The sequence below is a fragment of the Acomys minous genome (genome assembly GCF_964271855.1).
Source record: "Acomys minous genome assembly, chromosome: 1".
Taxonomy (NCBI): Eukaryota; Metazoa; Chordata; class Mammalia; order Rodentia; family Muridae; genus Acomys; species Acomys minous.
In genome coordinates, this window is record NC_140483.1 from 187,157,420 (window position 1) to 187,182,871 (window position 25,452).

General features: G+C 42.7%; 2 protein-coding genes across 11 annotated transcripts in view; one reads left to right on the forward strand and one right to left on the reverse strand.

Annotated features, from left to right (window-relative positions):
* Nucleotides 1-1,127: 1,127 nt before the first annotated feature.
* On the forward strand, nucleotides 1,128-13,966 carry USP1 (ubiquitin specific peptidase 1). Of its 5 annotated transcripts, none has more exons than XM_084777145.1 (9): nucleotides 1,743-1,883; nucleotides 4,307-4,545; nucleotides 5,986-6,109; nucleotides 6,573-6,677; nucleotides 7,468-7,628; nucleotides 8,789-9,474; nucleotides 10,247-10,417; nucleotides 10,912-11,113; nucleotides 12,515-13,966. In XM_084777145.1, the coding sequence occupies exons 2-9, from the start codon at nucleotides 4,376-4,378 to the stop codon at nucleotides 13,245-13,247; spliced, it is 2,352 nt and encodes a 783-aa protein (XP_084633271.1). In that variant the 5' UTR covers nucleotides 1,743-1,883; nucleotides 4,307-4,375; the 3' UTR covers nucleotides 13,248-13,966. The 5 variants fall into 5 exon arrangements, with proteins under 5 accessions (XP_084633273.1, XP_084633274.1, XP_084633271.1 ...); XM_084777149.1 differs by having other exon boundaries at nucleotides 8,789-9,267; XM_084777146.1 differs by having other exon boundaries at nucleotides 5,989-6,109.
* Nucleotides 13,967-15,392: 1,426 nt separating this feature from the next.
* Nucleotides 15,393-25,452, reverse strand: part of DOCK7 (dedicator of cytokinesis 7) — a 185,207-nt gene continuing 175,147 nt past the window's right edge. For all 6 annotated transcript variants that reach the window (XM_084777076.1, XM_084777074.1, XM_084777075.1 and 3 more), the window contains 3 exons: nucleotides 25,146-25,252; nucleotides 18,445-18,612; nucleotides 15,393-15,830 (listed from right to left, as the gene is read on the reverse strand). In XM_084777076.1, the coding sequence (XP_084633202.1) occupies nucleotides 15,788-15,830; nucleotides 18,445-18,612; nucleotides 25,146-25,252 (318 nt within the window). In that variant the 3' untranslated portion in view covers nucleotides 15,393-15,787. The remainder of the gene's footprint in view (nucleotides 15,831-18,444; nucleotides 18,613-25,145; nucleotides 25,253-25,452) is intronic.

Genomic DNA, 25,452 nt, shown 5'->3' on the forward strand with positions numbered 1-25,452 from the left:
TGCTTGTCTCCACACATGCTCATTTCTCGGCTATTCCTACGGTTTTATTTAGCCTCGCCATTCTGGAAGCACCCTGACCTCATCGTTTTCCCAAACACTAGGCTCCTAAAGCATCAAGGTGCTATGGACATTAGTGATGAGCAGCGCTCCCTCTGCAGGGACCTTTCCTTCATTCTTTCCAAGGTGCACTTCCTGGAGTGTCTGCTGAAATCGAATCCTTCTAGATTATCACATTGAAACCGCCAAATCTGCTATGTACACTACTTTAAACCACCAGTGTAATCTCGGTCTCCCGTAGACGGTAAATCAGGGAGCGCATCTCATTCACTTGTCGTCCCTACCACCCAGAAAGCCGACTGGCAACACAGTGGGCACCAAAACCCCGACTTGAACGGATTTGTACTGAGTTCTCATCAACTGTAGCACTGTCCTATGAAACCATCTCACAAAGATACAGCACACAAACACAAACCCTCAAAACAGGCAGTAAGGCGGTCTGTCCGACTGTGGGCCGTTCGGTACCGGATCGCGCCAAAGCCCGCCGAAACTCCAGCGGAGAGACCAGCCTGAACACTAAAACTCTTGCTCTGACTGAGGAGACGGTGGAAGGACTCGAGGCTCCGCCGCATTCGGCTGAGCAAAGCCGATCTGGGGTAGTGCTTGTTTTAATCGGACGTCCTGGGACCGGACGGCGGCTGCGTCTACAAACTGGAAGCCCAGCAGATGCCTAGCCGACTGCGAGCTCGTCAGCCATTTTCCGTGTCTCTCCGGTTCCCCAGGCAGAGAGCGCAAGCCGGGTGGGGTGGAGGGGAGGGGGGAGGAGGCGGTCCTGTACTGGGGCCTTGGTCCAGAAGCCACACCCTCCGGGGGTCGCCACCTCGCCGTGCTAACAAAACGTAAAGCGGAGCTCTAACCGCCGGCAGCGAAAGCGCGCACTGGAGAGCCAATGGGCGTGGAAAGAGCGGCTCCAGGCACGCGGTTTGCCCAACCAGGACTGGCGGGGCCTCGTTCCTTCTACTTTTTTTTTTTAATTGGTCAGAGGGTCTTCTCTGCCCGCCAATTGGCTATTTGTATAGGTACTTCTGATTGGCTCTTCCTGGGAGTGAGGTTTTGCAAATTGTTCACCCTGGATTGGTGCGTTTGAGCACTCGAGGAAGGGGCCCGGTGCCTGCCACTCCCTGTCCAATCCCCGGACCTGTAAGCTCCCTCCCCTTTAACTCCGAGCGCTAGTGTTAAAAAAAAAAAAAAAAAAAAGAGGGCGTGAGCCAGGCTCCTGCGCGCCAGCCCGGCCCCCTGCGCAGCGCGCGCCTCTGCGAGGACCCGCGCGAGCTGTCCGCGTCGCTGCCTGCGCTGTTTAAACCGCGGAACCCGTTAGGCCCCTAGGACGGAGCTACCGTTCCAGCTGGTTCCGGAGCCGAGCGTGCCGGGGGGCGAGGGGCCGGTCGCGTGGCGGCTCGCGCCTTGTGCGTCTCGACAGCGCGGCGAGGAGAACCGGCACTTTCCGAGGACGCCACCTCCAGCCGCGACGCTGGCGCGGGCGGGGGCTCACCCGCGGGGGTCCTGAGACTGAGGAAAACGCGCCAAGTTCCCCTCGGTGGCCGAGCGGGGACCCTTGCGGCGGCTCCGGGAGCGCCGCCACCGCTTTGCGCCCGTAGCCTTCCCGGCCGGGCTGCGCCGGGGATGTAGTAGGGCCGCGGCGGGCAGGACCGAGCGGCGGCCCGGCTCCCGCTCCGCGGACGGATGGTCCCTCCCCCGCGGGAGACTCACTCCCACCGGCGATCCCTCTCCCCGGGGCGGCGGCGGGGCTCACCTGTCGCGCCCGCACTCTGCCGGGCTGGTCTCCCCGGCGGCAGCGCCGCGGACTCGCTCAGGGCCATGACCGGGTAAGGCGGGCTCGGGGGTTCGGGGCTCGGGCAGGTGCGGACCGTGGGGAGGGCCCCCTCGCACCGGGGCTGCTGCTCTGCGGGGCTCGGCCGGCGGGCGCGGCGACCCCCGGGGGTCCCCGGCAGCTGAGCGCTCCTCTCAGCCCGCGCCTTTGGTGACGGGAGCGGCTGGCCCCGGAAAGAGGCGTTTGCGATCGCGGTGTCCTGGGTCAGGGTTTGCGACTTTTTTTACCGCGCATTTTCTTGACTTACAGTTTCCCCAGAAGTGTGTACGGCGCCACGTGTCTTAACCCTGCGCCCAAGAACTCTGTCTTTATTGTTTCATGTTTTTCTTTGGGGGGGGGCGGTGAAAAAAGTTGAATCCTATAATTTTACACAGATTTGAAAAGTAACGTGGCTGGGGGGGGGTTTCACGGTGTCATTCGTTCAAGGAGGTTTCCTGTTAAGTTCATTGTGCGAAGCTTGGTTTACAGTTCTGAAGAGACGTTGTTGACCGAGAGCTTTTACTTAGAAGGAACGGGGGAGAGCCTAGGATTGGGCACCTGGCGAAGGGTCGCGCTCTTGGGTGACCCGGCTGCGCAGGTTGGTTGTTTAGGGGGACCCCAAGAGGATGGTTGGCCGAGGTGACGGTCAGGTCCGCTACCTCAGCTGGCTGATGACTTCTTCCTTCTCTCATTGGCTGCCAGGAAGACACTTTCCCCAAGTCAGTAGTGTTTAAGGATCTCTTGACAGTTTAGCGAAGACTGTTTTACCATTCCCAACAGGACATTTCATCAGGAGTATTAAGGGGCCAGGAGGCAGAATTTAAGTTGCAGACAAGATGGGAAAACTGTTTCACTGCAGTGTACAATGAAATTCTGGAGTGAATTGTTTAGGGGTAGAATTTGAGTGGATTTCTGTGTACCTCAGGCACCTACATTTGAAACTGATCAAATTTTTGGGATGTTGGGATAGAAGGATATTTTTCTTGTACATGTCCCAATTGAAAAGTAAACATCCCAAGTATTGTCTTGGGCTCCCCCCCGCCCCGACCCCCTTACATTTTAAAGTTTTATCCTGAAACAGGTAGAAAGGTAGTTTTTCAGTACAGTTTAAAATCACATAGTTTTGAAACAACTGGAGCTGGTGTGGTGCACCACAGGCCTTTTCATACCAGTACCGGAGAGAGGCTGAGGCAGGTGGATCTCTGAGCTCCAGGCCAGCCAAGGTTACACTTTAAGTCCCCATCTCAAAACAACAAAATTGGAAAACTAGAATATATTGTAATATTTAGCACACATGAAACGAAGCAAGTTTTTCCAACCTCTTTTCTAGCTTTCTATGTGTAGTTACCTGTCAGATTTTGATAACTGAAGGCCAGCAATGTGCTTTTTCTCTATGTGAATTACACTTGAAGCATTTTAGAGACTTTATTGTGTATATTCATATCGACTACAAGTGGCCTTGGAAGGACTCTGTAGTGTCCACTACTACTTTGGTTTCTCATTCTTCCCTGTTTTTTTGTTTGTTTGTTTGTTTGTTTTTTTTAACCAATTGGAGATGGTTGTTCAGTTACCATTTTTGCATAACATGAAATTTTGTTTAAATCAATTTTTTGTTTTTTTCTGAAACAGGGTTTCTCTGTGTAGCCTTGGCTGTCCTGAACTCACTTTGTAGATCAGGCTGGCCTTGAACTCACAGCAGTCACCTGCCTCTGCCTCCAGAGTGCTGGGATTAAAGGCGTGTGCCACCAATGCCCCGTTCAGTTTTATAAAAATACTTTTTTGTGTGTTCAAAGGTGTGCACATGAAGGTCAGAGGGCACATTTGAGAAGTGGGGTACCTGGGGCAAAGCTCAAATTGTTAGGCTTAACAGCAAGTGACTTTCCTCCTTGGGCCATCTAATCAGCCCTGAGTTTTTACTTCTTAATTCTATGATTTCATTGTTCTATATGAGTGATTTTACTAAATGAGTATTTTGTGATATGGCCCTTAATGTCTCTGTGTGTGTATATTTATACATATATGCACACATACACATGTTAAGCTAATAAGAATTTAGTGGTGTAACTTTAGAAAAAGTTAGACAATGGAGCAGCATTTAAAACCAGTGGTTTTCAACCTGTGGGGTGTGACCCCCCCAGGGGTTCAACAACCGTTTCATAGGGGTGGCTTGTCAGATATTTACATTATGATTTAAAACAGTAGCAACAAAATAATTTTATAGTTGGGGGTTCACCACAACATGAGCAGTATTAAGCATCTGTTAGGAAGGTTGAGAGCCATTGGTCTAAGCAATAACCCCAAGTGTCTACTGCTGGGCATTAGGTTTTTAAACATGCCCTGATTTGAGAACCACTCTTGGAAAAATTTTCACAATTGCTAATTTGTCACTTACACCTGATAGCTGAGAACTAATGAAATCTCTTCTTGTGTGATTAACAGCTATAATTGGTGATTACAGCTGCCTCCAATAAGTTAATTCTCATCAACTCCTTGCAATTTTGAAAGAAAATGCCTGGTGTCATACCTAGTGAAAGTAATGGGCTCTCAAGAGGCAGTCCATCGAAGAAAAACAGACTCTCTTTGAAGTTTTTTCAGAAAAAGGAAACCAAAAGAGCTTTAGATTTTACTGATTCTCAAGAAAATGAAGAAAAGGCTTCTGAATATAGAGGATCTGAAATGTATGTATTTTACTTTAAATATATTTCAGTACTTTATTCTGAATTAGGGAAGGAGCACTGAGCCTGGCGTGATCCTTCTGTACTGACCTGACAGTTGACAGGGGTTAAAAGAAAGTACACATGAATTTGCATCTAGTGAGACAAGAATTAAAGTGAACAGTAGGAGCAGGGTAAACCTGGTGGTTCCTCATAGGGGTCATATCACAATGTTAATTTATTAGCGTTAGTGTCATTGTTGTTAGGAATTGAGATGAAAACTCTTGAGTTTATGCTTGATATTTTGCAGTGTATTGTGTGTAAAAACAGGCTTTTCTTCGCTATACTCCACAACTACTCATATCTGCTAGAGGCAGGACAGTTACAAATTTATTTTGAAACTAGATTTAAAAAATAAATGCTTTTTAAAGCACATAAATTCTTTAGTCACTAAAAAGAAAGATGGGGGTGGAGGGAATGCACATAAAGAACAAGTGCGTCCAGTTGTGGAAGAGGATATAAAGCTCATTACTGTGTAGTCTGTGGTGGGTAAGTGCACAAAACCATGTCACGGATAGTAGATGTGTGAAGATCTAAATGGAACTCCGTGGCTTCAGAACGGCTGTCGATAGGACTGGACAAGTGTTTATTTGATTGACTACATTAATCTAGCTGCACAATGTCTTTATTTGTGAATTCATTATATAATAAAGTGGGTTTTATGTTAAATAAGAAATGTGAGTGTTCCAGTTTGCTCTAGCTGCAGTCTATAGCTCTTTGTTCAACAAATGTGCAGTCTGCTGGGTAACTAAAAGTAGATCTTATGTGTGTTTCCGTAAAAATTGTTCAGAGTGGGTTTATACTTCAGTGATTCCCCTGGGTTCAGTCCCTAGAACCGAAGACGGGGGTGGGGGGGTGGGGGGGGTGGGGGGTGGGGGTGGGGGGGGTGGGGGGGGAAGAAGAGAACTTTTTGTGGGAGGGGGCTGGTTGTGAGACAGGTTTCTCTGTGTAGCCTTGGCTGTCCTGGATCCACCTGTGTCGGCCTCCGTGAGTGCTGGGCCAGGTGCGCGCTGCCACACTTGGCCAAGAGAGCTTACAGTGAACAGAAGCAGTAATAAGTCTCTTCATAGACTTTCTTCTAAGTCTTTATAAAAACAGGACTGGAATATAACCTTATTAAATAGTGTTGCAATTAGCTTATTCCCAGGTTTACATTCAGAATTAGACTGATTAAAATGTCACAGTAGATTAAATAAATAAACTACCAGAACAATTCATCTATTTTTGTGGGATTAACATCCCCCCTAAGGGAATTCTTTTGACGTTTGTGGAGTATAATGATGTTTTTAAATGTGTTGTCATATCACAAACACATCTATTGTAAGAAAAAACTACTAAATCTAGGGACGTAGTATTTGCATGTTAAGATGCGAGGCCTTAAAGCTTCTCTTCCTTCTGTGTTAGTAGTGATCAAGTTGTTCCTGCTGCACAGTCCTCGCCAATAAGCTGTGAGAAGAGAGAAAACTTGTTGCCATTTGTGGGACTGAATAATCTTGGCAATACTTGTTATCTGAACAGTATTCTTCAGGTAAAGTGATGTGATATTTAATGTTTCTGAGAATTTTAGATTATTGAGTGTCTTACATACTTTGTCTTAAATTGTAAATAAACCAAAATAAAACCAAAAATGTGGTAATACTCCAAACTGCACATTACTTCCTTTGGGGGTAAGAAAATAATAAAAGTGAGGTACTAAAATTGGGTAGATCAGTTAAGAAGATGCCAAACTTTTCTTCTTTCTTTTTTCTTTTTTGCTTGATTCCTGGTGCTGTGCCCACTTAAAAACTTCTGTTACTTTGTGTGCTCTTAACATTTTTGTTCAATTTTTTTTTGTCCTTTAATCTTGGTCTTATTAATATTGCTGAGGTTACTATTGATGGGGGGGAGAACGTCACACTTGTAGGTAATTTACATTAAGAGTGCCCTACAGAAGGCACTGATGGCTTTAGGTGTGTTGCTTTGCTCAGCACTTAGACAATGCCCTTTTTTAGGTGTTATACTTCTGTCCCGGTTTCAAGTCTGGAGTGAAGCACTTATTTAATATTATTTCAAGGAAGAAAGAAGCTCTGAAGGATGACTCTAATCAGAAAGATAAGGTAAAAAAAATTAAAATAATTTAAAAAGCAAAATAAGCTAGGGGGAAGGCTGTGCCTGGTGATGCACACCTGTAATCCCAGCACTGGGGAGGCCGACACAGGTGGCTCTATGAGGCCGACGCTAAACCTGGTTTGTCTCTATGGTGATTTCTTGGCCAGACAGGGCTCTCACTGAGACTCTTCTCAAACCCAGCCCCACATACAACAAGACACTAATGAGAGGAGTTAAGTTTATTTGTTAAATAAAAAGGTAATAGATTCTCAAGAGAGTTGAGGACAATGGTGACAGATTATTTCTGTTTACAAGAACTCATTTTTTCAGTACTGTATTTTGTCAGTATTTTTCATTTTGATAAAGTAGTTTACCAGAATTTTCAGAGCACTGCAGTGTTTTTTTTTCCTGCTTTATCTTATATGCATTGTTTACTAGACTTGTCGCCTATACCTCACAGTCACAACTGTCTTACTTGACTACCAGGTTATTTATCTACTGTGTTTTAATTGACGCTAATGATTATTTGGTGTTGGGGACTGAATTTATGGTGTTACAAACACAAGGGAAGCTCTACCCATTGAGCCTTACCCTTAGCCTCAATTGCAAACAAATGGAAACTGACTAGAAAATTATTGTCTATATAGAAAGAAATTGGGGGGAAAACCCACTCTGACTTAATAGAATTTTTGTTGTACTGAAATTGAATTTAGAAAAGCTACATTGTTCGGTGAGACCAATAAGAGGCACTTACTTAATGTTTATTAATTAAATTACTATGCTTTTTTTCCTTGATAGGGAAGCTGTAAAGAAGATCCTTTGGCAAGTTATGAGCTTATATGCAGTTTACAGTCCTTAATAATTTCAGTTGAACAGCTTCAGGCTAGTTTTCTCTTAAACCCAGAGAAATATACAGATGAACTTGCTACACAGCCAAGGCGACTGCTTAACACACTCAGGTATAGCCTCTTTAACACAATTTTACAGTCTTTGTCTTTTAGTTTCTGTCTTTAGATGGGAGTGATATATGTACAAGTAGGAATAAATGGCAAGGAAGTCGACGGTCTAGGCTCACAGCCTTTTATATCCGAGAGGCTTTGAAACTAATACTTAAAAAAATAAACGAAAGTAAAGAAATTAGATTCAACTTATATTAGCCTATTTATATTTTTTACTCATAGTTCTTTCTGATGTGAATTAATAAATTTTCTGTCAGAAGACTAGTGTTTGGTTATAGAGTGCTGCCCTATATGTAGATGACTCATACTTTTACTTATGTGCCATATTGCACTCCTTTAAAGGAAAATGCAGGTATATGGACTTCGTACCAAATTGATCTCTGGTGGTAAAGCCTGGGATTTAATATATTTACTTATTTTTGTGGTGCTGGGACTTTTACATGCTGGGGGGAGTTTCTCTGTCATTGTCTTTGTGAAATGAAATTATTAGAATTCATAAACACGTGGTCCTAAGGATTTCAGAGTAGAAATTGTAGTCTGTATAAAAAATGTCATGCATAAAAACTGCAGGTTCCAAATACTTACATTTGCTTAAAAATACACACACACACACACACACACACACACACACACACACACACACACACACCACACACACACACACATACACACACACACTGAAAGTTTTCATAATGTGGTCTTACAAAGAAGTTCTTTAATTCAGTTTTTGAGTAGATGTAGGTATAGGGCATTTATTTACCTTTGTTAAGAGACAGAAAAAAGTGGCCAAGAGCTAATTTTGGACCCTCGTTTTGCATCCTAACTAGCTCTATGACCCCATTAGCAAGTTATTTAACCTTGTGGCATCTGTCAGTAGTTACTAGTAACAGCAGTTATTGAGGGGACACATACAGCATTTTTAATAAAACTTGGTTTATGGTAAGACACTGTCAGCATTAGTTAACTTCTAGTATTTAGAAGAGGGTCACAGTGTTGTGATAATAAAAAATATGGTGAAAATTTGTTTTTACTTTCAACTGTAAATTTAGGTGAGAGGTTTGTAATTAGAATGCTTTTGGATATTTAAAGTAATTAATGAAAAGCATTTTATGTTACTATGCAAAACTAGAATTAGCTAAAATGAGCCCTCCTATTCATAGGGAACTCAACCCTATGTATGAAGGGTACCTACAGCATGATGCACAGGAAGTGCTGCAGTGTATTCTGGGAAATATTCAAGAAACATGCCAACACCTAAGAAAAGAAGAAGTAAAAGACTTGGCTGAATTACCTACTAAAGTAGAAGAAAAATCTCATCAGAAAGAGGAAATGAGTGGAATTAACAGCACAGAGAGTGACAGTGTGAGGAGTTTGGAGGACGGTAAAGAAAAGTTCCCCAAAGGAAACTGGAAAAGAAAAAGTGACGGTGAATCGGGTAACATGAAGAAGAAAGTTAAAATGTCCAAGGAATCCCAACCATCGGGAGAAACCCAGAGACAAACCAGATCAAAAAGAAAAGCTACTAGTGACACATTAGAGATTTCTCCTAAAGTCATCCCCACGTGTGTCTCTGAAAATGAGAGTGCAAGACCCTCACAAAAGAAATCAAAAGTTAAGATAAACTGGTTAAAGCCTACAAGTAAGCAACCCAGCATTCTTTCCAAGTTCTGTAGTCTGGGGAAAATAACAAGTCAGCGACTCAAAGGACTGCCTCAAGAAAGTGGGCGTGACCTTGAGGTGGACCTGGGGAAGCACGCGCGCAGTTACCCGGCTGGTGGTGTGCTCCAGGCTCCGGGAAGTAGCGTTACACCTGTGGACGGTAGTGAAGCCAAGTCCATAAACAAAGGTCAGTGTAGTTATTAGATTGACAAGTGCGGACATTAGTAGCTGCAGAAATATACAGTATTTACGCTTTTGTTTTGAGAAGTTAATTTAACCAGTGAATGTCAACTGTAGTATTTAAAACACTGTACTTGAATGTGTGAACATGCATTATTTATTATTGTTAATGTTAGGGTAATTGTGCTTGGTGGGTTTGTTTTGTTTTTTCGAGACAGGGTTTCTTTGTGTTACCCTGGCTGTCCTGGACTCACTTTGTAGACCAGGCTGGCCTGGAACTCACAGAGATGCGTCTGCCTCTGCCTCCAGAGTGCTGGAATTAAAGGCGTGCGCCACCATACCCGGCTTGCTTGGTGGTTTTTAAGGTAAGGAAGTTCAGTATATTTTTAATGGGAAAACTCCCCCTTTTATCTGTGCAGTATGACATACACTTAAAGGGGAAACAGAGTTGAGTGACTGTTAGAGCTGAGATATAACTGCCTTGCTTGGTTTTGCATCTTAGGGAAAAATCTATAGTTAATGTGTTTAATGTGCCAAAAGTTCTTTGTTCTCTGGGGCAGTTCTATAAAGACATGTCCCTGGGAAGCAAGTTAAAGACACAGCTGATTTTATCCTAAAGGCAGTAACTCATATTTGAAATTTTTTTGGTAGGACCTTTACATTTCGTGAACTAAGGCACTGCTTGATAAGATGTGAAACTGGGTCTTTGTGATAATACTTTTTCAGTGGGAAACTGATAAACTGAGCTATACTGAAAAACAAATCTGTTTTCATTTTAGGTGTGGAGCAAATTGGTTTTGAACTAGTAGAGAAATTATTTCAAGGTCAGCTAGTATTGAGGACTCGCTGTTTGGAATGTGAAAGCTTAACAGAAAGAAGAGAAGACTTTCAGGATATTAGTGTCCCAGTACAAGAAGACGAGCTTTCCAAGGTCGAGGAAAGCTCTGAAAGTAAGATGAGAGCCCGTGTGGACCATGGGAGAGTTAGTGTCCTTGGTATACAGTATGTAGCCTTCCTGTTCTCTCAGCATCTTGTTAGTTCCATTTATGAAATTGTAATGGAAGAATGAAACACTTAACACGTGAGACCTTAATATTTTACTAACTTAAGTCTTTTTTGCTGTTAGTACTTGAGCTATTGTTGTGTTTAATGTAAATCATAGAAAGTATAGAGATGTCCTGAGGGATCATGAGACTGGTGTTGCCTGTCAGATACTGGCAACTGACTTGAGACTGGGCTTATGTGGCTTTCAGTGTTCCTAGCATGCATGTGTAAATGTGTAAATTTACTTTGGCTAATACTAAATATTTAAAAGACATGTTTGTATACTTTCAGGATGACTGAAATAAAAAATCTCCTTAGATGTTGGGGATGGGTTATTGGAACTGAACGATAATATCATATATGAAACTTTAAGTTTTGAGTGAACAATTCTGTTTTACAGTTTCTCCAGAGCCAAAAACAGAAATGAAGACCTTGAGATGGGCAATTTCACAATTTGCTTCAGTGGAGAGAATTGTAGGAGAAGATAAATATTTCTGTGAAAATTGCCATCACTATACCGAAGCAGAGCGCAGTCTCTTGTTTGATAAAATGCCTGAAGTTATCACTATTCATCTGAAGTGCTTTGCTGCTAGTGGCTTGGAGTGAGTATTGTGAATAAACTGAGGGAGACAGGAGCTTTGTGTACAGTGCTGTGCAAAGTGAAGCCATTGGTGAGAATGGACTCTCTGCTCTTAATAAGCGGGTTCTTTGTGCATAAATACATAAATACGCTTTTTTGGGGCAGTGATACAGCTCAGATAGTGTGCTTTAGCAGAGATGAGGCCCTGCATTTGATCTCTGTCACCACCAATTCTCAGATGTCTTCATATTCATTCTGTAGGTAGTAGTAGAATTCTGCTTCAGCGGAACTGACTGGAATGGAGAAAAAACATTTTTTTTCCTAGACAGAGTTTCTCTGGGTAGCCCTGACTGTCCCAGAATTTGCTCTGTAGGTTAGGGTGGCCTTGAAATCAGAGATCCACCTGCCTCTGCCTCCTGAGTGGGATTAAAGGCCTCCAACCATCACACTGAGAAATCTTTAATATTCTTTCTTTTAAAAAAAAATCTGTTCCCCACTTCCTTCTATGAGAATGGATTTCAGTGTTGTAGCCACAGCTGGTCTCAATCTACAGCTGTCTTCCTGTGTCAGACTCAAGCTAGGATTGTAGGTGTGAGCCACTATGCTTGACTCAACTTTTTTTTTTTTTTGAGGGTGTGTGTGTAGAAAAGCAAATTTTCAGTTTTAAGGAAAGTTAGGAAATTTCTGTGAAAACTTTGGGAAATTTTATAGTTGAGAATTTGTCCAAAAGCTATTAAAATAAGTACAAAAATGTTTTGGATACTCTTGTCTTTTCTGACATGCTATCGTAAACTTCATGGTTTCTACATTTATTGATGTGTTAACAAGGATAACTTCTCATAGTCCTCACATGTTGTCAGAGTGATGGTCTTTTTTTTTTTTAAGTCATTTTAATATATTATTTGGACAATCTAATAAAAGAATTAAGAAAATATACTTCCCACAGAAACACCCAAACATCAGCTAGTTTTATTTTTAAAAAGGAGGGTCTCTTGTGCCAGGTTTGGTGGTACATGCCTTTAATCCCAGCACTGCAGAGGCAGAGGCAGGCAGATCTCTTGAGTTTGAGGCCACACTGGTCTACAAAGTGAGTCTAGGACAGCCACGGTGACACAGAGAAACCTTGGCTTGGAAAAGCAAAACAAACAAGAGGGTCTTTCCCTGTAGCCTTGGCTGGCCTGGAGTTTGCAGTGTTGGCCATGAACTCCACCTGCTCCTTCCCAGGTGCCAGGGCTAAAGGTGTGCACCATTTTACTGAGGGTCTGTTTTAATATTTTTGTGTACATATTTTTTTTTCTAAGTTGAAGTCTTACTCTGCTTTTGCTCATAACTAAACATCAAGGACTTATTATTTGGTTTCACATTGTGTGTAAAATTTTACATTCAAAACAGAATGACAGGAAACCTTTTTTTCTTTCCAAAGGTTTGACTGTTATGGTGGTGGACTTTCCAAGATCAACACTCCTTTATTGACACCTCTTAAACTGTCACTAGAAGAATGGAGCACAAAGCCGACCACGGACAGCTATGGGCTGTTTGCTGTGGTGATGCACAGTGGCATCACAATCAGTAGTGGGCACTACACTGCATCTGTTAAAGTCACTGACCTGAACAGTCTAGAGCTAGATAAGGGGAATTTTGTGGTTGACCAGATGAGTGAAGTAGGTAAGCTGGAGCCACTGAACGAGGAGGAAGCAAGAGGGACGGCTGGACATTATGATGATGAAGTGTCAATTAGAGTTGGTGGAAATGCCCAGCCAAGTAAAGTTTTGAACAAAAAAAATGTAGAAGCTGTTGGACTTCTTGGAGGACAAAAGAGCAAAGCAGATTATGAGCTGTACAACAAAGCATCTAACCCTGATAAGGTTGTCGGGACAGCATTCACTGAAAATAGAAATTCTGAAATGAATGATACTAATGGGACCCACGAATCTGACAGGAACAAGGAATCCAGTGACCAGACAGGCATTAACATGAATGGATTTGAGAACAAAATTTCCTATGTAGTGCAAAGCTTAAAGGAGTACGAGGGAAAGTGGTTGCTTTTTGATGATTCTGAAGTCAAAGTTACAGAAGAGAAAGACTTTCTGAATTCTCTTTCCCCTTCTACATCTCCTACATCTACTCCCTATTTGCTATTTTATAAGAAATTATAGTGAGCATATTTTCCTTGTATATATTAAACAGACCTGGACAGACATTGGTAAAGTTGATTACATCTAAGAGTCTTTAGTTTATCTTTTGAAGCTAATGGATATTGGTCTCTCTAGGCTTTTATATAAATAGTGAAAATTTGAATACTGAAAACCATGTTAATTTTTAGAATCATTTTCCTTAGTAGAGACTAGTGATAAATAAGCTTCTGGGAACAAATGTGTATAGGTACTAAATGATCCAAAATGGAAGCTTGAAGCAGTTAACACTTTTGGAACTACATGAACTTTTGTGTTTGCTTTTTAAAATAAAGTGCTTGTATTCGTATTCTCCATATTTTGGAGCAATTACCTAACTTGATGTTCATAGGTCTGGCTTTTTCACCCAAGAAACAGAATCTCATTCAGTGTACTTAGTTTTATAATAGTCGTGAAGCCAAACCTTTGGGTTGTGTCAGAGGCACAAAGTCTAGAATGTGTATATTCATGACGGTATATATTTTGTGCCTTGAAAAACTTGGAAGTGTCTCAGAAAACGTGGTAGTCCCCTCTATGTTGGCAAGAGTTTTATATGGACGTATGAAGAGACTAGTCAGTCTTCTTGGCTAGTTTGCGTCTCTTCATACTCAGCATGGTCTGTATATAGCACATCAGTTTAGAGGTGCGACCTTTAACTTTTTTAAAAAAACTGGGAGGTCAATAAAATTTAAACTGTTTAACAACCATGTATATAAATGTGATTTTTTTAAAGATGCATTCCAACGTGGAGTTACCTTAAAGACAAATGTGTACATACAAGACAGAATAGCCGTGCATAATTTACTGTTAACTCTCAACTTCTGACAGTGGGGCAGAGGTGAAAATCTTTCAGAGCTGTCTTACTTAAGTCACTTGCTTTAGGGCTTGTAAAGGCACACTCAAATGAGTAAATACACAGAGGCTACTGGAATAACATTCTATTCCAATAGGAAAGGTTGCTTATTCCACTAACATTTTCTCACAGATGGTGTGATGACTCTCCTTGCCTTCCCTTTAGTTTAGAATCATTGGTATAACTTTAAAAAATAACTACCTTGTGCTATCAATTAGAGCAGTAGAGATTCCTGAGTTTAAAATACAGAGCAACAACAACAAAAAACCCTCAGGAAGTATAACAAAACGGAGCAGGAAGTCTCCATTCCAATTCATGAGAAAATAACTGGTATTTCATAACCCAATCACAGAGACATAAATGGTAAAGCCCTTCACACCATCACTGAGATGGGAAACAATTCAAGTAACAATTGAGAAGTGTCTAATACTAAGGTGCGCTGTCTCAGTGTGTTCTCCCCTGGTAACTTCCTTTCCCACCTCACTGCCATCAAACGGGGAAGGGGTGTCATTTCAAGTGACTCATGAGTGGTCAGCAGTATTGTCATTGTTGCTGTTCTGTAAGCCAAAGCACAAAAAAATCTGCAACATTTAAGAAAACATGATTATTCGGTGGGAGAATTGTGCTACGAGTGTAAAGTGTTAAGTTTTTTTGTGTACATTTTCGATAGTGAAATTAACAATTATTTTGGTAGTAGCAATTAACTTCTGCGTTTTGTAAAACTACAAGTCTTTTTATTTAATTGGTAGATTAAAATCAGTGAAATCTCAGGTTGGTGTTGCCTTCAGTGATATCAAATAGCCTTAAAGCAGATTTCTAGTTAATGGTTCAACCAATAAACATTTGATACATTGATTCATGAAGTTGATACTAACAAAATCACCCATAAAGATCAAATTGCTGTCAAATTAGCATGTCACTAGCATTTTGGTATTTTGGTATAAAGATTTTCTTTTTTTGTGGTTTTCAAGATAGGGTTTCTCTGTGTAGCCCTGGCTGTCCTGGATTTGCTTTGTAGACCAGGTTGGTCCTGATCTCACAGTGATCTACCTGCCTCTGCGTCTTCCTCTGAGTGCTGGGATTAAAGGCAAGTGCCACCAAGCCTGGCCCTAGGAATGTTTTATTAAGTCCTTTTTTTTTTTTTAAATGGCAGGGGTCGGGGGATATCTGCCACCATTAGTTAATCTGAGGTATTTTGGTACCAGTTTAGAACCAGTTTTTGAACAATTCATTTTTTTCCCATTGTAATAGAGAGAAAAAAATCCCACTCATTAAAATTAGTGTAAACATTCACATATTTAATAGTACCTTTAAAATAAGCATTACTACATTTCCAAAATGAATGACTATAAATGGTAATATAAATTAAAAAATAAGAACTTAAAGTAAATAAATTTAACATTAGCTATGGTATAAATAATTGTAAATGTGTACTGTACCTTTGAATCATTAAAACTTTTTTTTAAAAAGATGACAGCGTGTACCAGAAGGTCAGACACCACAGCCACAAGCCTTGTGGGCAATAGCCTGCATCTGGCAGCACATTCTTCAGTAGGTAAATCAATGCTATTGCTTCCAGAGTGACATCCCAGGCCTACTTTTCAATAGAAGACCTCTCACCCTCAGTGCTGAGAACATGGCTCTTTTCAAGTGAATAGAACAAGTGTATATTCTAAAGTTCCATTTTTCGAAGGCTCATTCGGCTGAAGGAATCTCTGAGGAAAACAAGAGGATATACTTAAGAATAGTTTTTAAAATGTACCACAGTCGTTTGGTTGTTGGCCCGCCCACCACCCCCAATCTTTAAAATTCTTTTGTTTTGCCTTTTATTTTTCCTGCCAGAGAGATCTTAATGTTAGATGCTTATCTTACATACTCTGCCATATCCTGGTTTCAGATTTCTCTACAGATTAGAGGTATGTGATAGCAGCCACTTTGCCAAAGCTGTTGATTATTTGTCCTTAAGGTGCCATGGGAGAGATTTTTGGAGTATTCAAGGTTACTATGGTAAAAAAAAAGTGTTTCTTATTCATAAATTTGGAATCAAACAAGTGGTTCCCCAAAATACAGAATCCTTTATGTGGGTTTATATATTGGTATTTGCCATATTCAAAATTAAAATGGAAATTTTAAGTTATTTTACCAAGTAACTTATGTTTTATTAAAAATAAGTTGCAAGGGCCAGGCGCTGTGGCTCACGCCTTTATTCCTAGCACTCAGGAGACAGATAGGTGGATCTCAATTTGAGGCCAGCCAGGGCCAAAACAGCATCCTACCAGAGTAGCCCTCATCTGTAATGTGTAGCGTAATAGAAGGCATACATTTCCCAACCTGCTTCTACAGCCACTCATTTACAACAGCACATCCTACCCAGTCTCTGGAAAAGTCCATCCTACCTATATGAGCGTAGGAAGATGGTCAAGGTCTCAGATCACATTTTGACAATTAAAATCCTAGGAAATTTTTATCTCCTAAAATCTGAAGACTTGAGAATTTTATCATCAATGTTTCTATAGGTTTTTCTTCCTCATGAATTGGTTCCTTCTGCTTCCTGATGTTAAAGTTAAGGTGGGAGCAGTTGCAAAGAGAATGGCACTTAGCATTGCATTTCAGAGACTTGACCAGGGGAAGGATTTGAAAGCTGATACTATTCATCAAGGGAAGGGATTTCTTAAGCTGGAGAGATGGCTTTGTGGTTGGTTAGTGCTTACTACCCTTGTAGAGAGACCCAGGTTGGGTTCCCAACACCCACATCAGGTGGCTCACAGCCTTGTGTAACTCCAGTTTCCGACAATTAGATGCCCTCTAGCTTCCTAGGGCATCTTCTCGCACATGGTGCACATAATCCCATTTACACACACACGCACACACACACACACACTGGGATATAACTCAGTTATTGAATACTTGTCTAACATGCATCCTGGTTAGCCTCCCAGCACCACATAATTTGTGTCTGGTATCCTTGTAACCAAAACACCCTGGAGGTACAGACAGGAGGATCAGAAGCTCAGGTCAATTCTCCTACATACTAAAGACGTAGCTGTGGTGGCGCACGCCTTTAATTGCAGCACTTGGAGGCAGAGGCAGGTGGACTCAGTGAGTTCGAGGACTGAGTTCTGGGACAGCAAGGGCTACACAGAGAAACGTCTCGAATTCTCTCACAAACATGATAGAAGTTGGGCCAGGACTTTAAATGTCTAGAGAGGCTTCTGAAGGCCGACTTAGGAGCACTGTCCCAGCTAGTGTGCCCTCCACAGGGAAGGGCGACTTAGGAGCACTGTCCCAGCTAGCGTGTCCTCCACAGGGAAGGGTGACTGAGGAGCACTGTCCCAGCTAGTGTGCCCTCCACAGGGAAGGGCGACTGAGGAGCACTGTCCCAGCTAGTGTGTCCTCCATAGGGAAGGGCGACTTAGGAGCACTGTCCCAGCTAGCGTGCCCTCCACAGGGAAGGGCGACTTAGGAGCACTGTCCCAGCTAGCGTGTCCTCCACAGGGAAGGGCGACTGAGGAGCACTGTCCCAGCTAGCGTGTCCTCCACAGGGAAGGGCGACTGAGGAGCACTGTCCCAGCTAGTGTGTCCTCCATAGGGAAGGGCGACTGAGGAGCACTGTCCCAGCTAGTGTGTCCTCCATAGGGAAGGGCAACTGAGGAGCACTGTCCCAGCTAGTGTGTCCTCCATAGGGAAGGGCGACTGAGGAGCACTGTCCCAGCTAGTGTGTCCTCCATAGGGAAGGGCGCATGAGGAGCACTGTCCCAGCTAGTGTGTCCTCCACAGGGAAGGGTGACTGAGGAGCACTGTCCCAGCTAGCGTGTCCTCCACAGGGAAGGGTGACTGAGGAGCACTGTCCCAGCTAGCGTGTCCTCCACAGGGAAGGGTGACTGAGGAGCACTGTCCCAGCTAGTGTGTCCTCCACAGGGAAGGGCGACTGAGGAGCACTGTCCCAGCTAGCGTGTCCTCCACAGGGAAGGGCGACTGAGGAGCACTGTCCCAGCTAGCGTGTCCTCCACAGGGAAGGGCGACTGAGGAGCACTGTCCCAGCTAGTGTGTCCTCCATAGGGAAGGGCGACTGAGGAGCACTGTCCCAGCTAGCGTGTCCTCCACAGGGAAGGGCGACTGAGGAGCACTGTCCCAGCTAGTGTGCCCTCCACAGGGAAGGCTAACTTTCAGACTCATTAGTGGGGAGTGGCAAAGGCTTATATACCAGTTGGATCTTCTTAGGTTTCTGAGGACACAAACCAGAATTTTTATATAAAAGGCTGTAAAACTATTAAAATTAATCAAGTTTTCTTTTCCTAAAACGCTCTGAGGAGGAAGCACTAGGCTCACCTGTGGCAAGTGACAGGCAACACAGCCTTGTAGAGCTGAGGGATCTTTCTGTTTATCAGTGGCTGCAGAGCCTCTTTAAGGCGATGGTAGTTTCTCTCCAGTTCTCTTTGATACTCTTTTTGATCTGCCCCAATTAAGCTCTTATTTTTTCTTAAGGCATCCTCACACCTACGGGGTAAGAAAATACATGATTAGACCTCTCCCCTGTCTGGAAATTTATAGTCTTAGCCCTGCCCCCCACCCCGGCCATTTTCTGCTCCAGTTGATGGCAAAAGATTCTCTTGCTTAAGGTTTAAGAACATGTCCCTATAGACTTGATGTCCTTGCTTTAGGTTTAAGGCGCTGTTATGGTTTAGGTATAACATGTCCCCATAGACTTCATGTGTCCTCAGCTCATGGCACCGAGAGGTGGATGGGTCATAAGGTAAATGGGTTATTAGGAGAGTGGCCTGGACACAGAATTGCTCAGTACTGGTCCCTGGCCGGCTGTCCTCTCTGCTTCTTGTCTGTGATGCAATCTGATAAACACTTCCTGAACTCATTAAATTGAAAACATTTTAATTCATAGCCAAAGCTGGCCTAGAACTTGTGATTCTTCTGCCTCAGCTTCCTGAGTACTGTAAGTGTGTGCCGCTATTTGTCTTTCGCAGTGCTGGGGGATTAAACTCCGGGCAAGGGTCCTACCAATGAATTGCTCCTGAGCTGTCCACGCTGACTCTGAAGCTTGCCCCCCACCCCCCCACCCCCCCACCCCCATTTCTAGATCAGAAACTCTTTAGGATCTGGATCACCTCCTCCACCCCATGTTGAACTAAAAAGCTTGGTTTAGTGAATAGATCTTGATCATTATCCAATTTACTCAAATAGTTAAGAAAAAGATGTTTTTTAAAAGTACTACAAAAGCCAGGCGGTGGTGGCGCACGCCTTTGATCCCAGCACTCGGGAGGCAGAGGCAGGAGGATCTCTGTGAGCCAGCCTGGTCTACAAAGCGAGTCCACGACAGTTGAGGCTACACAGAGAGACCCTGGAGTGGTGGCGCACATCTATAATCCCAGTGGCTGAGACTGAAGCAGAACAGCTAGTCTGAGGCTTACATGGCTGTCTCAGAGCCATATCTACTGTGTCTGTCTGAATAGCTCCTTGCTTGTGGATGCTGCTCAAGTGATGCTTAGAGAAATGCATAGCTTTAAATGATTATATTAGAAAAAGCCACCAAGCTTGACAATCTGATCCCAGAGACCCACACGACAGAAAGAGAACTGACTCCCGAAGTTTGTCTTCTGGTCTCCACAAGCAGGCTCAGAGCATTTGCATGAGCATGTACACACACACATAAACACACAAAAGTAACTTTAAAAAGTGTTAATATTGAAGAGTAAGCAATCTGAGTAGACTACACTCAAAATATGAGTTCACATATTTTGGAGAATGTGCTAACATCTAGGTGCTGATGAGCATAGGAAGCCACGGCACTATACTCAAGTGCACATCTGCTGTACGTGTGGCGTTTCATTCAGACATCCTTCTAGGTACATGCTTTGTATGTGCTTTGCAATAGGAACACACAGCCAAGAATCTCCAAATACATCCAAAATATACCAGCTAGAGAAAGGAAGCACTTATAATCACACAATGGAACACACAGAAAGTAGCTCAAGCAACAGTTACAGACATTAAATGCTGAGGACCACAGCTGACACAAACCAGCCACACACTTCCTTTATATAAGCTAAGGAATGTAAAACAGTGCAGCACACAGAGACTCAGTGGTTTCTGATAAAGTTGAGAAGACAAAAAAAAAGCGGGAACATTCAGGACACTGCCTACTTCTGGAAGGGAAAGAGGATGACATTATAGAAATGGATTATTTTAAACAAGGTTAAATGAAGGTACATTTTGAAAGACAAAACATCACACTAAAATACACAGAAAGTACTTTTAGTAATTAAAAACCAACTGAAGTGTTATGCAAAATTGATCAGCAGAAATTGCCCTATTTATATGAGTTATGTAACAAAGTGTGGGACTGACACTAGAGCATCTGCACTCCTGCTATTATTAATACTGAGATGTTCTGGGGTGTACACTATATTAAGAGACAATAAAAGTGCTTATGTACTTTGGTTCAGTAATTTCATGATGGAAATTTTAATTAAACAAAAGAAAAGACTCACTGTGGAATAAATTACACCACATTTAAATTCAAACAGGAAGACAGAATATCAAAGTTAAATTGATGAAATAGTATTACCATTTACATAATGGTTCTAATTTAACTGAAAAAAAATTAAGATTATATGCAAACTGAACTATGGTTGTGTGCATGTGTGTGTGTGTGCGTGTAGAAAAACACCACTAATGGAGAAAAACAAAAGTGGAGTATTAACTCTAATTCTTTCTTCCCTCCTACTCTCCTGTCTTATTTTTTCTTTGAAACAAGGGTTCACTCTGAGGCCCAGGTGGGCTGGATCTCACTGAATAGCCCAGGCTGACCTTAAACTCAACAGCAATTCTCCTGTCTCAGCCTCCAATTGCTAGGGCTTTTATAGGCATCTGGTACCCCAACAGCTATGTAACTTTCTCTGTAAGGTTTATATCATAACACAGTCAAAAACTTTTGGGCATTTTTTATAATTGGAAAGAATTCCTCTGTCCTGACAGTAACCCTTGAGGAGACCTACTGACTCTAAGTGTTCATTCCTCTGAGGAGTCTGTTTGGCCTTCTTTGTGTGAGACTCTGCCTTTTATACCAAGCACCAAGAAAAAGAGAGAGAGAAAAAAAGTAAGTATATCCAAAAGGCAACTGTTTACAGTTGCAGTTGTGATAAAATATCCTGAAACAGCAAGCAGAAAATTATGATTGTCTATTACTAAATGTCAGTGACTCTAAGAGACCTGTATTGTCCCATGATCACCTGGTCCAAAGACAGTAGGAGTTATTTTGTTGTAATAAACCTCCCAATTAGTGAAATTACTGTTGGAACCTATGAGTTCTATAAGTCTGAAATATGTGTGTCTGCCAGTAAGTGGCACAGGTCATGTGCTCACATGTTAGGAATTGGCTTCCCACAACCAATCCCATGAGGCTACATTATAGGAAGCATCAAACTAAAGCACTTCTAATACCAGCTTCAGGAAATAACCAACCGAGTGAAAGAACAACCTACACATGGGCAAAAATACATGTGACCTAGAGTTAGTATCTAGGGCACATAAAGAACTCAGATGTAAACATCCAACAATGCAACAAGATATGGACAATACACAGAAAGTTCAGCAACACTAATCATTAGAAAAATGCAAATAAAGACTACCTCTTCCCAGTAAGAATGGCTATTGTCAAAAGAGACACCCAATACATGTGATGCTGAGAGCGTGGAGAGAAGGTGCCCCTGAATGCTGCCTGTCAGTACACCCCTGACAGCATGAGAAATGGGGGCTGGAGAATAGGCTCAGCAGGTGAGAGCACTTGCTGCTCTTGAAGGGCCCTGGTTTGGCTCTTAGCACACACAATGGCTCGTAGCATCTATAACTCCAGTGTACTTAACTCCTTTTTTTTCTGGCCTCTGCAGGGGACACACAGGATGCACATGCACACATACAAGCAAAACACATAAAAGCTTAAAAACAAAACCAAGAGCACCCCCAGGTGGCACGGCCAGCTACACACGCAAAGGTAACAAAATCAGCCTGTTACATCCCACCCTCACCCTGCTCACTGCAGCATGACTCACAATAGCCAAGAAGTGGGAACAACCTACGCCATCTATCAAATGATGAATGGGGTCAACAGGGGTGGGTGGGGGAAGGTGGAGGGTGGGAGAATTTAGAATGCATTACATAAATGTATAAAACAGTCAAAGGACAAATTTAAAACTAAAGATGGTTCATTTGGGGGTGGTGGTGGGGGAGGTGGCTTAGTTGGTAAAGTGTTCTCTGTCCAAGCATGTCAACCCAGCCAAATCCCCTAGCACACGGGTAAACAAACAAAACAAAACGAGCCAAGTGTGGGGTTTTATGTACATATTACTCTCAGAGGTGGTGGGTGGAGTGGAGGCAGGAGCCATGGGGCTCACTAGCCAGCCATTCTGCTGTGCTCAGGGAGAGACTCTTCCAAAACATACGATAGAAAATGATTAAGGAAGAGACCCAATGTCGACATCTGGTCTCCCCATGTGTGCACACAGACATACACATATGGTTCATATATATAATGGGATACATTTTAGCCTTAAAAATCAAGTCTTAGGCACGACAGTACATAAGAAAATGGTACTATGCAAAGTGAAATAAGATGGCACAGGAAGACCAGGTACTGCACATGTGTAATGTAAAAATGTGATTCTCAGAGAGGCTGGGAATGGAATGGTGGCTACCAGGTAGATGCAGGAGAAGGGTCAGCAATGGGCAGAGAGGCTGGACAGGGCACATTCAGCTACATTAGACTGCAATAAGACATCTTGTATACAAAGTAGGATCACCACAGACAACAGTATTACAAAGTATACTCCAAAAGTTAGAAGAACAAAGAATTTTGAACATTTTCACTACTAAGAAATAGTTTCTTGAGCTGGAGAGATGGCTTAGAGGTTAAGAGCACTGGCTGCTCTTCCAAAGTCCTGAGTTCAATTCCCAGCAGTCACGTGGTGACTCACAACCATCTATACTGAGATCTGGTGCCCTCTTCTGGCCTGTAGGTACACATGCAGGCAAAGCACCATATGCATAATAAAAATAAAACTTTATAAAAAAGAAATAGTGTCTTAGGAGATACATTTGCTTCTGATTATATAGTGTATTCATAGGTACTGTAGTGCATAGAATATAATCAAAACATATCAATGTATCAGTTAAAAATAAATTTAAATAAAAAACTCTCACAAAAATTCAGATATCTGATCATTTGTTTAGTTTCTGCTGAATAAAGGATGTCCCTGAACTCCCACTGTACCTCTCAGGGGCTGAGACTACAGGCATGGGCTAACAATTTCATGTAGTCCTAGGGATCAAACCTAGTAGGACTTCACGAATGCTACAGTCTGAGTGTGTGCCCAGACCCTGGAGGAAGCTCTGTAAGCTTTAATTTTGGCTGTCTTTAAAGCTCAGGCGGAAGGAGCTAAGAGTTTTGTAAAGCTAATACAACAAGAACAGAAGTGCTATCTTCCTAAGCAGTGCAGCACCATCCACACTTACTGATGATAAATCACAACGTCCAGCTGACAGTGGCGCACGCCTCTAATCTCAGCACTGGGGAGGCAGAGGCAGGAGGATCTCTGTGAGTTCGAGGCCAGCCTGGTCTACAGAGTAAGTTCCAGGGCAGCCAGAGCTACACAGAAAAATACTGTCTTGAAAAAACAAACGGAACAGAACAAATCAACCAACCAAACAAAATAAGCAAAGCAAAGCAAACCAAATCGATCCCAATGTCCAATACACTCGATAAATGATTTGACAGGACAGACCACATTAGGAAGACCCTTGTTGCTGTGAACTGGTACTCAGGCACTTGGTCATTTGTTCAATGGTTCCATGGCTCTTTTAGAAACTGTTTTGGTAGTGTGGGGACTGAATCCAGGCCTTGAGTGTGCTAGGCAAGTGCTTTACCACTGAGCTACAGCTAGGGCCACGATGCTCTTTCAGTCTGACCCCTATTTTACTTGCCCAGGTGTTTCTCAGGCTCTTTTCCCTGTGGCATCTGTGGTTTTGGCATTACTGGATTACTGACCACTGCCACACAGATACAGAAATTGACTTTTTTTTTTGGGCACATTCTTTTACCTTTTAGATCTAAAACCTAGAATTAAATCTTTAAGGTCCACATAAAGTGTGTGGCATTTTTACTGACACTGCCAAGCTGCATGAATCATTCTCCCTTTTGTAATCATACTGTCAATAAATAAATATTAGGAATAAGTAGTGAGTTGATAATGACCGTTTTCCCTATTGTTCCAACATCTTATATTTAATATCCTTTAGAAGGACATTACAATGCTGACTCTTGGGAATCTGGCCTGGAGAGGGGCTTGCTGTTCCAGCTATTCTGTTGGTGATGCCTTCCTTCTGTGACCTAGGGTTTTAGTATGCCATCCCCAAGGAGCTCCACACGTTGTTAGAGTTTACTGGAGGAATGCACACAGCCTGTGCCCACAGTGGCAGAAGACCCTCTGAGCTCCAGGCCAAGTGTGCTTCCCCTGGCTGACCCTACTTTGCATCTTTTCAGTGCAGTAAGTCACAGCAATCAGAACAGATACATGTTGAATCCTGTAAGTCTTCCTAATAACTCACGGGATGTGGGTGCGGTTGAGACCCTAGACACCTGAGCATTAGTTAACTAATTTGTAACCCTCTCTACGAGAGGGGGTCACCTTATCTTTTGTTTGTTCAGAAACTGAGGATCGTGAAGACTGGACAAGGATATGTTACATACACTGGTAAGGCTGGGACTTCAACATTTGTTAGTTTACAATTTCCTGAGGGGGGGAAACTAGTGTTGGGCAGTGAAGAACAATACTAATTTTTTTTTTTTTTTTGCATAAACAACAGCTTTCAAGTCTATGGTAGTAAAGAGCAGAGAGTGAAGATAGCCTCTCACGGCGAACCAGATCCCATTTTCTCCTTTCACCAGTTCCTTGTGGTGTTTATTCAAACTGTGGTTTGGTTACTCTTAGTCTGACGCTCTTTTTGCAAGAAGCCTCAAATACCTTTTAGTAAAGTCCTTGAAGCAAAGGCGCAGCTTGTTGTGATGCCTGAAGAGCTTTGGGTCACCAGGTATGTCAGACAGGAAGACCTGGGCAACCTCCAGAGGGCCCTGAGAGATAAAAGGGAACAATGAAGGGTTTTTATCTTCCAGAGTCACATCACTGACGGGGCCGCATCTACAGTGGATACGTTCACGTCTGTTAGGGCTTCAGATACTCCCAATGCCAGGCCTATATTCTTGCCTTCTACACTTAGTGATTCATTTCCTACTGGTTCATCCTTCAAAGAAATGAACAGGCCTCTGAGGAC